The sequence below is a fragment of the Corvus cornix genome, chromosome 1 (assembly GCF_000738735.6).
Source record: "Corvus cornix cornix isolate S_Up_H32 chromosome 1, ASM73873v5, whole genome shotgun sequence".
Lineage (NCBI taxonomy): Eukaryota > Metazoa > Chordata > Aves > Passeriformes > Corvidae > Corvus > Corvus cornix.
Genome location: NC_046332.1, coordinates 113,590,300 through 113,603,841, shown reverse-complemented (window position 1 = coordinate 113,603,841; position 13,542 = coordinate 113,590,300). Strand labels below are relative to the sequence as shown.

Genomic DNA, 13,542 nt, shown 5'->3' with positions numbered 1-13,542 from the left:
AACAGTGTCAGTGCCAGGAGGAGGGTTCAGTGTTGGTGTCCTGTGCATTGGCAAATACTCACTTGCCTGGGTGGCTTTTCATGCAGCTTTAAGGCTGTTTCATGGTGTTTGTGTGTTGGACTTAAGGCCAAGCCTAAAAAACATCACTGTCCTTGTGCCATCCCTCCTGACCTCCACAGCAACAAAATTACCTGCCTTGCTCACCACAGTTCAAAGAAAACTGCCCTAACTTTTACAAGTACCCACTCAGAAATAACACGAGCAGCGATGCTTAAAGCATGAATTGCCCTAAGGATGCAATAGGATTGCATTTTCAAGACAGTTTTCTCATGATGACAGAGATCATACTTTATGTTATTATAGCCCTGGATATAATACTAGATTGAAGGAATTATGTTCCCAAAAACTAAATGCCTCCTTGTGCCAACTGGTGTCCATAAATCAGGAAGGGAAGAGGAGGAACAGAAGTCTTTCATAGCCTGAGTGGCAACAGAAATTACTTTAAGCATTTTATATGGCAGTTAATGCTATTAAATAACTCAACCATAAACTTCTCATTAGCAACACTGTAAAAATTAATACACCTCACATGCAATTACCATCCACTGTGCACTGGAAATGGATTCATAAAATAAAGAGCCTTTGAAAATAAAGGAAACTTTCTTTTCCAGTAGCTATCCATTTAAAGCCTGCTTTGGAATGCAGGTTGAAAGGCACAGGAAGCCAAGGAAGTGGGTAGAGTAAGAGAGATGGGCTTGTTGAGCATGGGAGGGTGCAGGGATCTGAGCAGTGCCCAGGTGAGCAGGTGCTGTGCTGTCAGCCACCAGCACAGACATCTTCCCTTGGGACAGCCTTCATGAAGGGCTTGGTGGGAAGTGTTGCCAGCCCCATTTAGGGCAGAAAACTGTCAAAGGCTGGATTAGTCAAACTGATACTAAGTGCATCCATTTCTATTGTTTAGTGCATTTTAAATTTCACAGCCTTGTTTGGTTTTGTGTCCTTTTTTTTTTTTTCTCCTGTGCCTTGTAGATTTTTTCAAGATCTGTGAATTTTATTATGCACTGTTAACTCTGTGTGATGGCTTTGCTGGATTCCTGACATTCCCATTCCGAGCCTGTGCCTGCACACACATGGGAAGGCTGAGAAAAAAGTCAGTGCTATCTCTTCCACAAACAGAAGACGTTATCAAAACATGAAGCTGATCCATTGTCAGCCTCTGACAGCAAGAACACCCCTCACAGTTGCACTGTTTCCCCCAGTTATTTCTAGCAGAGTCATTCTCTTGTCCTACTGCCTGTTTTGCTGTGCTGGGCAGGTGAAATAAAGCTCCACCTGTTCCTAGGATCTTCTTGCTCATCCCCATGGCACCTGTGGAGTCAAATATGAAGTAGCTTTTATGGCTTTATCAAGAGTCTTCCAGGTGCTTGTTGTCTTTCTCCTGTGTAAGAATCAGATAGTAACCCCAAAGTCCTTAGAACAGGAACAAAAGGGACAGTAAACCTTTTTACTTTGCTCCTTCTGTTTGTTGAAGCTCATATTCTGTGTCTTGGTGCAGCATCCCTTAGATGGAGCATATTGCCAAGTCTCAAAAAGTGTAAGAAGCAGGGGAAATCTCATTTTGTGGCAGGAAGGAGCTGGATTTTACTTACCAAATTTACTTTTCATGAATCTTTCTGGGAACGCCACAGGCTGGAGTGTCAGTCTGCTCTGGTGGTAAGTCAGACCCCTGGGAATTTCATAGAATTCCTGCAACATTTTTAGCAGTTAAGATATTTGGCTCAGCTGCAGTGATATATTTTGATTCAAGACTTCCAGATTCTCATATAATTGTGGTGTTTTAGTATTGAATCCCTAAAAATTGCTGTTTACCAAAACAACCTTCTGTTATGCTCTGAGACAGAGGCACATGTTGAAGGAAGCCTGAGAGACCTAACTCAGAGACAGATGGGAACAGCACCCTACAGGGGCCTCTCTTTGTCCAGTGGCTTCTCCAAGGGGGATTTCTGGGTGCCACAGTGGGTGTGCAAAAGGAGACCACAAAGCAGAAGAAGTTATCATAGCTGGGTGAATAGAAACACTGGTCTCCAGCAGAAAAGTACTTTGTTTTCTTACCCTGCCCACCTCTGGTAAGGGGAAGTTATATGAAATGGAACTTCATGAAGTGAAAAATGGAAATTTTACCATTCACTGGTGGGGGAAGGAGCACCCAAGGACAGCAAACTGTAACAAAGCTGCATCCTCTTCTACAGCACCTGTGAGTGCTACCCAGCTGGTTCTAGAACATGAGTGCATTCTGCATTGCAGCACAAATATTTTACAGCAAAGTCTGTTTGTCTGGCTATTTTCATCTAGTACTGAGAACATGTTTGTTGTCCCACTGTGGACCTGGTGGAGTGCAGGAACTCATGCCTTCTGATCAATGAATCACTATGATTCTTATTGTTTAAAATACACTCCACTCACATATCTCACAACTTTGACATCGTGCCCTATTTACACACTTTGCTACTTACACATTCTACCTACTTATATATTTTACAACTTTTACATAATACTCTACTTATACATTTCACTTATTTATACATTTTATAACTTATAACTTCCACATATCACACTACTTATACATAATACACTAGTTATACATTTTACTTGCTTATACATACTTACACATGTTACTTTACTTATACACCTTAAAACCCTTACTTGATATTCTACTTACACATTTTACAACTCATCCATAATACAGTACATACACATTTTGCAACTGCTGTGTATGAGATCTCACATTGCTTGATTGGTTTCTCTATTTTGTCCAACGAGCTCTGCACACCCTTTTCTGACAATATGATTGGTTTTAATCCAGTGCAGCACAGCCCTTTTTTATCTATTCCTTGCTTTCTTGGTATTTAGTTTTTCAGCTTATTCTTTCCCAATTTAGCACAGTTTACCTTTCAGTCCTTGATGAATTCCTGAGGGCTCTAACAGGTGGGGCTCCTAATCCAGAGTCAAGATGATGACAGCAGCAAAACCCACCCAGTGATCAGCAGCCAAATTAGTCCAGGAAATCCAAACAGCAAAAGACAAGAAACATATAGAAACCTGTCCCACCTCTCTCCTCAAACCTTCAGACTGGAGCTTAAAAACCTTCTTGGGGCTGATGTGCTGCAGCTGAAGGTGGAAAGGCCAGGTGAAGCCAGTGAGGGTAATTCCAGCCTGGTCCCACTCTGAGGGCACTGGTAAAAATCACTAAAAATGGTTTGGCTGGGGCTCACAATCAAGGTTCAAATACTTTACAACAGTGGGGTGTGCTGGGACAGGGGCCATCCATGCTCTCTAAGATAGCTGGGCAGTTCACGTTCATATACCAACACTGGCAGCTTTCAAATGCTTTAGAAGAAGGTTCAGATGAGGAAAAAGAAACCTGAAGAGTAATAATGGACTCTTCTGCCCAAAGAGGACTTTTGTTTCTGGCAGAGTGCTGCTTGGAAAACTCACCTGAGAGCTTCTGAAACTCTCACCTGAACTTTGCTCCTAAGGAAGGTTTAGCAGCCTGCACCTCAGAGCAAGATTTCCTTCTTGGACTCAGTCTGGCAGTGAGTGCAACCTCTTGGAAACTGAGTCTGGGTCCGGAGATCATCATTCTGCCTGGGTTTAACACAGGGAGCCAGGTTTGGTTGTTGTGTTTTATTTTCAGTTCTCTGAGCTGTTTAATGGCATCGTGGTCAAGTTTTCAAGCTTTAGTAAAGCAGAGACCTGTGGCAGCACTGTGTGATTTAGCTGCTCTCAAGAGAGGAAGATTTCAGTTTCCATATTCTTTTTCACTTCAGTTTAGCACCTTGTCTGAAATCTTTCTTTTGAACACAAGCTTTGCCAGAGGAGGTGTGTGACACTGTAGCAGGATCCATACCCTTCCCAGAGTCATTTGGGAACGGCACCTGAAGGAAGTGACACATTAAAAAAACCACTTTTTTGGAAGTGTTTGCAGTTAAATCCCTTGTTCACATGGCTACAGGTTTGTTCTTCATTGCTAGCACCCATCTGCTCTGAGCTTGTCCTAGTTTTCTCCCATTACTTCTCCATGTCAGCCAAACACAGCTTTCCTGCATTGCTTCAAAATGAACAATTTCCAAGACCTTTTCCTTGGTGACAATTGCTTTAAAAGCCGGTAGAACATCTTCACTCACTGAAGCACCATTGCAATCAATCTGCAATGTCAAACATGCTCTATTCAGCCCTTATTAGAAGCTGGAGCTTTGGTGGCACTCAGCTGCCATGGTTGCAGTTTAGGACTATTGGGTGTTTGGGATTTTAAATGTCATTCACTGTGTAATGGCCTCATCAGCACAAAGCCTTTGTGTCACAAATTGACACAAATGGGTTCCTGTAGCACCTTTGCTGACGAAAATCACATCGCTGACCTACTTTTTTCCCCCTTTAGTGTTGGTTTAACACAGCCTGGTTTTTGGTGGGAGAAAAGCTGCTCAAAACTTCTATGTCGGGCACAGAGCCAGTTGCTGAAGGCTCTGACAATGGGCAGGTTACTAGCCCAATTGGACAAGTTGGTAACGCCTCTGTGATGACAAACTGAAGAAAGGAAAAACCGCGGGAAGTTCTCTTTCTTCTCCCAAGGGGTGGTGAGGCAGCTGTGGGGGTCCATCCCCACAGGGGCCGCGTGGCCAGAGCCCTCCCGAGGCCAGGACTGTGTGGCCAGGGCCCTCCCGAGGCCAGAGCCACCCGTGAGGTGCCGGTGAGGACAACGTGGCCAGCAGCGAGAGACAGAGCGAGTGATTCCCTGAAGCAGAGCCCAGACGAGATCAACCTCTCAATTGCATCTTACAGACACCAACTTTCTTCCAAGTCAGAGGAAAAGGAAAAGTGAGGACACGTGAGGAGAACCAACATGGCAGCACCGAGGTCAGTGAAGAAATAGGAGAGGGAGGAGGTGCTCCAAGCGCTGGAGCTGAGATTCTCCTGCAAGCCGTGGTGAGGACTGCAATACAACAAACCCTTTCATGAGGTGCATGGGGGGGTGCAGAGATCCACGCACAGCCCGTGAAGAAATGCATTCATGCTGGAGCATGTGGATGCTGAAAAGCTGTAATCTAGCAAGGAACTTGAACAGAGAGAGAAGACCCTTGCTTTTAGAGAGAGAGGAAGAGAGCCTTCGCTTCCAGACTAGAGCAGCTCATCCTTAAAAGATGAAACCTCATGAACTACAGTGACCCACACTAGGCAGTTGTGGGAAGACTGCTTGGCCCGTGGGAGGGGCTCACATTGCAACAGGTTCAGGCGGGACTGCTGCTTGTGGAAGTTAAAACCACGCTAGAAAAGTTCGCAGAGAACTATCTCCCGTGGGAAGGATCCCATGGCACAGCAAAAGAAACTCTTTTCCTTAAGCATACTGAAGAAAGATTTTTAAGAAGTGAAATACTGACCAAAACCCCATGTTTTGTTTCCTTGCGTGGTCGGTGGAAAGAGGGAGGGACTGGGGAAGAGAGGTGTTCTGAAGGTTTGCTTTGGTTCTTGTTACCCTTTTTACTTTTAATTCTGTTAATAATAAATTTCCTTTATACTGTTTAAGTTTTAACCTGTTTTGCCTTAAAGCATTTTTTCTTTCAATAATCCTTATCTCAACTCATGGAAATGAAGTTTTCAATTTCCCCTCCTCTGCCCAGCTATAGCAGAGGAAAAGAAGTAGATGGTTTTTTCATGGGTGCCTGGCACTTAGCCAGCATCAGACCACAACAACCTTCCAGAAAAAATATACAGAACTTTGTTTACTTATTTAGCACTCACTGCATGGCAACGCAGGTGTGCAGAGCTGCAGATACAAAGGATGAGTCTTCATTCAAGTCTTTTTCTCTCTGAGGCTGTAAATGACGCCCATGAACACTGCCTCAGGTGAGGGAAGCCTTCAGAGTGACCCTGAAGGGGAGGAGAGGAAGGTCCCTCGTTTTGTAGCCACATCTCTGCAGGTCTTGCACACTTCTCTTTGGTGTGCACTCCTGTTTTGGGATCTCACTTTACTCTGCCATGCCTCTTCCTGTCATCTTCAAATCCGTAGCAGCTGTGGCTTTCACTCTGTTTCTGCCAGCTTTATTTTGTCACCAGAAATGTTAATTTTTAGAATTCTAGGCAGTTTTTTCTGGTTCATTTGTGTAGGTGTGGATAACAGTCTACCTAGAGAGACCTCGAGCACTTACCTACTGTAAATTCACAGAAATTCATCCCCTTGGACTTAGTGATGATGGCAGATCCTTAGGTAATAATTATTTGTGATGTGAGCAACTAACTCTGATTTATAACCCCAAATGTCTGGAACAGCTGCGTGACCCTGTGGTGGCTTAGCTCTTGGGAATACTTGGCCTCAGCACAGCAGTTCATGGTGTTTGCAGGTGACATCATGCCCAGGGATGATGCTGAGGGCACTTGGTCTGTTCAGCCTGGAGAAGGGGAGACTGAGGGGAGACCTCACTGCAGTCACAACTTCCTCATGAGGGGAAGAGAAGGGGCAGGCACTGATCTCTGCTCTGTGGTGACAGTGACAGGACCCAAGGGAATGGCCTGAGGTTGTGTCAGGGCAGGTTTAGGTTGGATACCAGGAAAAGGTTCTTTCCCCAGAGGGTGGCTGGGCACTGAACAGCTCCCCAGGGCAGTGGTCACAGCATCAGCCTGACAGAGCTCAAAGAATGTTTGAACAACCCCCTCAGGCACAGGAATTCTTGGGGTTGTGCAGGGCCAGGAGTTGGACTTGATGATTCTTATGGGTCCCCCCAACTCAGCATTTTCTGTGATTCTGTGAAACACCTCCAAAGACCTGCAGTACACTGCTCAGTTTATTTCTCATACTACAACCAGTATCCAACCATATTCAAATCACATTATTGAGCCTGTTGGAAGTGGTTCATGAATGACTACTTTTTTACCTGCCTGGATAAACTTACTCATCACTAAAGTGTACTGGGATAAAACAAACCACCAAGGAGGCATGTTAAGGAGGAAGTTTTTTACAATGAGGGTGGAGAAAGGCTGCAACAAATTGCTCAGAGAGGTGAAAAGTCCCTGGAAATCCCTGGAAAAGTTCAAGGAGAGATTGGATGGGGTTTGGAACAACCTGATCGAGTTGAAAATGTCCCTGTTCATTGCAGGGTGGTTGGACTGGATGACCTTTAAATGTCCCTCCAAACCATTCTGTGATTCTGTGTCTCCATCCCTCTCTCTCCTTGCAGTACAGCCTTGCACAACAGTTCTCCCCTGCTGAGCCCTGAGCACAGTTTGCTGCTGCAGCAGTCTCAGGTCACCCATTTTATTCCCAACAGGGGACTCAGAGGTTCTTTACTGGGCTCTTTACTGAGCTGGCACTCAGCTGAAGCAGGGAAGCATTCGAGCTGCTGTGCTGAGCATTCAAGACTCCCAGGAGACAGCAGCCACACTCGACACCAGAAGATTCTCCTGTGTCTGGTGAGACACAGCAGCTCCATTTCAGGTTTAGGCCAGGGCTGGGAGAGCCCATGTGCTGCTTTTAGTGTTGCAGAGACATTTTCTGAGCGTGATCCATGGGACCGACTTGTGGTGAGCACCAGAGACAGGGTGATGCAGAGAGCAGGAGGTGTTTGAGTGAGACCAGCTCGGTGATCAGCTAACAAAGGTACCCTTCCCTATGTCTCAAGGGGAAAAAAAAGCCCAAACCCACAGCTATATCTATATAAAGGCAAACACTGAATATTTCCAGCACTCAGAAAGACGAGTGGCCCATGTGATGCCAGCTAACAAATTCAAGCAGTCACTTGCAAGTGTGAAGTGTAACTAACACAAAAAGCTGAGTGCTGTGTTCCTTTTGGAAGCACTGGTGGCTGCTCCCTCATCAGCAGGTTGCTGACATGCCAAATTTCCTGAGAAACAGAGAAATACACAGCTTTAAAATAAAGACAGCCAAAAAAGCCTGACAAGTTGTGGTGTACTTCTTTTATTACAGTGAAAACCTGTGCAGTGCTAGGCTACGGAGAGAATAAAAGCTACCAGTAACTTTTCATCAGAAAGGAGTCAATCCCAGATAAAAAACAGTCTAGAAATCATGACTGTTGCAAAATATAAAGTCTGAGTTGGGAGCTCCGTCTGTTGTTCCATTGGAGTAGATCCAAAGATTGTAAAGTTCTCGATGGAAGTTTCTCCTTTAACAAGCTGGGGAGGTAAAGAGGAGAAGCAGATTAAGGGATATGTTTTTCTCCATAAATCACACAAGATGCTAGGAAGTGTTTTGCCTAGATATAGGACAACCAAAAGGCAATTTTTTAGTGATTTCAACCAACCCCCCTATGTAGATGTTTTTCCTAACTATGACTCAGATCAGTAAAACCAAATTATGGTGAATTGCATGTAGTACAAAACACAATGTGGCTGAGGCTATTGGTTATTAAATATGCCGAAAGGTCAATCCTAACTAAAACGAAGTTAGCAGGGGATCAGAAATTTCTGTAACTTTCATTCCACATTTCTAAAGCAAAGCCTTTTATCTCTCATGCTGATAAGGTGGATGTGAACTGGGTGGCTGCACTCTGCTGTGGCATTAGCTGAGGGCTTGAGCTCACACCTGAGCCCAGACTACCACACTGCCCACAAATCCTCAGATGCACCAGCAACACCGCACTCTCTGTACAAGAAGCTGTTTTTTTAGAGTTTGGCCACCTTTTCCTGCTCCCACCCTTAGGAACCTCTGGCTGGCACAGCACACCAAGCCCGGGCAGAGCAGGGACCCTACCAGGAGCATCCACAGGGACACAGGAGACATCTCCTGCAGGACATTACCTTCCTCCATGACGCGGTGGTAGAAGCACCAGGGGACACCGGCGGGGTGTGCCCTGAAGCAGCAGCCTTTCTTTGTGCACTCCCAGGGCTTGATGCCGGGGTGGCCGCAGTTTATCCTGGTGTAAGGATTGTTGGGACACATTTTCTTCACTGTGTAAAGCAAAAAAGAACAACAAAGGAAGGAAGGAGAATGTGTTACTTCATGCTCCGTCTGCCTGGTGATGTAATTCACAAATAAAGGCAGGACACAAAGGTGAGGTCCCTGAGTACGTCCCTGACGACCTCTGAACCAATTTCAGGCACCAGATTGACCCAAATCCTCACCCAGCCTCCTAGGCAAAACTAAATACCAAAGGGTGATGAACTGCTGCTGTGGCCCAGGGACCACAGGAGGCAAAATTCACCCCTGGAAGTGTCTGGCAGCAACACATCTTTACCTATCCTAAATCCAGCAATGGGGTGAGAAGTCCTGTGCCTCCCACAGTGGTAACACATGCACTGGCCTCACACCAGGGTTTTATTCATGACCTGACCCCTTGCTCACCCCAGAGCAGCCTGGCTAACATAGGGAGAGGACCACCCAACCCTCTCTGCCAGCTTAAGTTACAGAAAGGAAATAAGGAAATAAGTCTTTTAGGAGGAAATCACAGCTCTGCCAGGCACTTAAAACTGAAATCCCAAGGAAAGAGATTATACCACCCAGCTTGACTACTTCAGTTTTCCTCTGATGGAACAGTTCTGTCCTATGAAAATGGCCCTGTAAGTTCCTGCTGCTCATTTTTCAAGGTTTACAAGAATGAGCAAAATTGCTCAAAAGCAAAACTGTTTTTTCCTACGCTAATTCTGATCCCTGTTGACTAATCTCGATTTATATCAGGTTCTCCTGTTGGGTAACATTGCCTTTGCACCTTCACTTCCTTTCATGTTGCCTGTGCAGCTGCTGAGGCTGCCCTGAAGTTCTCCTAAGGAGGAGTTGTGCTGTCAGCCCAGCAAACGTAGCTTACACTGAGTTAATTAACACAGGTAATTACAGTCAGTTACTTAACACAGTTATGTAAAATATACTGCTAATCCTTGTAAGACTGGGAGAGCAGCTGTTATCCTCTCTGAGAAAATAATGGTAAAAAATAGAAGCAAGATGCTGACAGATGTCAAACAAGTAGCCACACAGCAAACCCACTTTGATAAGTGCTGAGGATCCCTTGCGCTACCCATGGACAAGACCACAAATGAAATTGAAATGTCTCTAAACAATCAGCACAGGTTGTTTGATAACTAGAAGCCTAAATGAAGAGGAAATACATCGTGTGAAGAGGATGAAGCAGAAATCTGATGGCTAAGCAAGGCTTGACTTTGCGTTTTCCTACCACCGGTCTCCTAACAGAGGTTTGTGCCCACTTTCCTTGCCTAAGGAGAAAAGCAGAACTGCTCCCTGGTTGTAGACATTTCTGGATAATCAAACACAAGGTAAAGCAGTGTTTCTGGCAGAGATATTACCTTTCTTTGGTTTAGGACTGTAGCACCAGGGGACACTGGGGACTGAAGCGTTGAAGCAGCACCCGATTTTCTTGCATTCTGCTGCTGAGATCCCCGGGTAGCCACAGTTTGTCCTCTCCCTGGCGACCACTTTACACTGGCATTTTGCTGTTCAGGACAGAAGGAGCAAGTTACAGGGTGTCAGTTTGCACACTTGTTAGAGGGGTGTTTATCAGATGCTCACTGGGAATGATGCTCTTTCCCTAGATGCTTTCCATCTTTTCTGTTCCCTGCCAAGACCACAACCTGAGTGGTTTAAAAGCTGCTTTTAAACTCCTACTGGTTTTGGTCAGGGCTGTACATCACCCTTTGAGAGTCTCTGGTCCCACTTGCAGCCCAGCCAGCCCAGCACAGTGTGGTCTGTGGGCTTCGAATCAACCACACCGAATGGGAAATCCCAAGAACTTCAAATATTATGCTATTAAATGTTTGCTGCTTTGCCCATCTCATGTGAAGAGAAAAAGAGTTAAGGGGTCCAGTGGATATTCAAACAGGTGTAAAGATACAAAATCTTTGCATTCTTGTCAGGTGATTATAAAATATAGGATGGGGTGAAAATAGCTGCAGCTATGCTTCTAACATTTTAAGTCTATTGCACAGTCAACCACAACCAAGAATTTCTGGAGCTGTCCTCCAGCTGTCATTGCTTTCCACTCCTGGAGTTGTCTAAATTACTTTTCTTTTAATGAGGAGGCAGATAGGCTCCTTTAAAACTGTATTCACGTGGCAAAGCAGCATAAACCAAATGCCAGAAGACAATTTAGACAAAGCTGGCTCCTGTTCCAGCCCTGGTCCTGTTCTAGCAACCTCCTCTGCCTTTGCAGTGGGTTCCTGGTTATTCCACCAACACAAGAGTTCACCTGCAGTCTTTCACATTTTGCTATAGATCTCTCTGAAAAACATTTAAAAGTAGGCTCCACTTTGGGAATAAAGAGCAGCACAGAAAGCCATTTGCTGTCTGGTCTGTTAAAGCTGCCAGGCTCTGGCTGCAGTCGGTGGGATGAGGGTCCCACACGTACCTGGAAGGCAGCAGGAGGTGGATGTACTTACTTGGAGGTGCAATTCCCTCTGCCAGGGTGCTGAGGGCTATGACGAGGATGATGGAGAGTGCACAGACCACCTTGAGATCCATGGCTCTTGGAAGAGGAGCGCTGCTGCTTCCCCTTGAAGCCGCGGGTTTTATGCGCTCCTTGTGTTTGCCCAGCGAGGTCTGATAACATTGTTCCATCTGGTGCTTCACCCAGAAGGTTGGGTTTTCTTTTGTTTGGTTAGGAAGTGTTGCCATGCATATTTTGATACCCCGGAGACAAATTTCTGGGCTCCCGTGAGCCATTGATCACGTATCTATTAGGTACCTATAGATACATATCTATTATGTGATCCCACAGTCTATCAAATGGATGCTGCTGGGTGCCTCTGGGTGCCAGAGGAACCTCTGGGTGCTCTGATTTCATTAGAGTATTTCAGACCTCTGGGCAGTTTTTATTTTCCAGTCACTACTGAAAAATATGTGAAATATTTCCTATCCAGGTGTATGTTTTCTGCCTTAATTTTTCCCTGGCCTTAAGATTTTGGTTATGCTTACTCTGAAACAGGTATGGGAGGAGGGCTGGAGCTGTGACACCTCCAAGCTTCAGGAGACCACTGTGCACCTGAAAAAATACATAAACACAGAAAGTGGCAGGTGTGACTGTGAAATACTGAGCCCAGCTAAGGCCACTGCTGGTTTCCACACAAGAGGATTTAGCAAAAGAAGGTAAGATCAGGGGAAAAAAAAGCCCAAGAGGATCAACAGCATAGAGACACAAGAGAAGAAATGAGAGTTTCTGTATGATCTCATCCTGCCCCACAGATGCTGTGCTTGTTCAGGCATCAGTCCTGAGGGTCCCGGTGTTATTTTGGAGTTGCTGCCCTGTGCAAGGTCCTGTTCCAGGGGTGCCACAGCAGGAGCTGTCCCCACTCCCTCTGCCTGATCCCCAAAGCAGAGCAGCACTTCCCAACCCATCCAACACCACCTGCATGTGTTTTGCCAAAACCAAACTTCTGAAGCACCATGTTTGACCAATTAATTCCCTGAGTGGTTTTCTCCTGGTTTAAAGGTAGCCTCCAAGGCAGCCTTTGGGCTGTTTTGGGACAACAGGCCTTGGGACTTGGACTGCTGAAGGCTTTATTCTTCCTTCTGGACAATTTTCTACCATTTACTGTAACATTTCTTCTAGCTACTTCTCAACTCTTAAACACAACCAGAGCAGTACCAGGGAGTGGGAGAGAAGCAGTGGGCTGGTGAGACCATCTCTGCACCCTCCTCACAGGAGGCATCTGCAGAGCAGGCAGGGCTGGCTGCAGCCCCTTGGGTGCTCTGCTGCATCACTTTTCCGATGGGAAATCCACCAGGTAACTCTTCCTGTTCATCAGCAAAATAAAGAGATTCAATGCACTTTGTTGGTCTTTGACAGAATTGTGTCTCCTTGCTTTTGAATATTACGTATGAGTTTGTTTTGTGCATCTTTCCATTACAAAGTTTAAAGTGAGAACTTTCAGCTTCTACAGCTGTGTTTTGGAGGAAGTTTATTTGTTGCAAGGTATTTCCAACAAAGTGGGAGGGATTTTGTTCTAGAAGGGAAAAAAATAATAGGGTTCTTTTTCCTAAAGGTTAACTTATTTAATGCTTTATGGGCTTTTTTTATATCCATCCCTATTTAAGACATGGGTGGCATTTCTCACAGAAAGCCACAATTCATAAATTAGATATTTTGTGTATCCTCCATTTCACAAGATACCAGGCTGCAGGCAGACAAGGGCTGTGCTCCATCACTCAGCAGCTCATATCACATTTTTTACCTCCATCACTTAGAGAAAATGTTGGACTAAAAACTTTAATATCCAGTTTTCTCCTTATGTACAAAGGTCCACCATGATGCCTGTCCAGAGTAGTTTTTCCACCAGCTTTCTCCTCAGAAAGGAGGTGAGGTTGGCTGAAACACTGCCTGTGCGCGAGGGGAAAGCAGCGATCCCGAGGTGGACCGCACTGCTTTCGGACTTCCACGGAATTCTCAATAGATTATCAGCCCATCGTGTGAGTCAGCTGAAACTGCAGATAACATTTGTCACTCCTGCTCCTTTCTGGACATTAATTTAGCCCTTATCTGCTGGCTGTCACCTCTTGGGCCCGATCCCAGTTGCGGGCACAAAGGCAAATCT

The 13,542-nt window shown here is 45.4% G+C and overlaps 1 protein-coding gene across 1 annotated transcript; it reads right to left on the bottom strand.

The window, feature by feature from the left end:
* Positions 1-8,173: 8,173 nt before the first annotated feature.
* On the bottom strand, positions 8,174-11,473 carry LOC104686363 (trefoil factor 1-like). Its single transcript, XM_019282730.3, has 4 exons — positions 11,392-11,473; positions 10,303-10,449; positions 8,806-8,955; positions 8,174-8,181 (listed from the first exon to the last, which is right to left on the bottom strand). Exons 1-4 carry the CDS (start codon positions 11,471-11,473, stop codon positions 8,174-8,176), a joined length of 387 nt encoding a protein of 128 aa, XP_019138275.3.
* Positions 11,474-13,542: the final 2,069 nt, after the last annotated feature.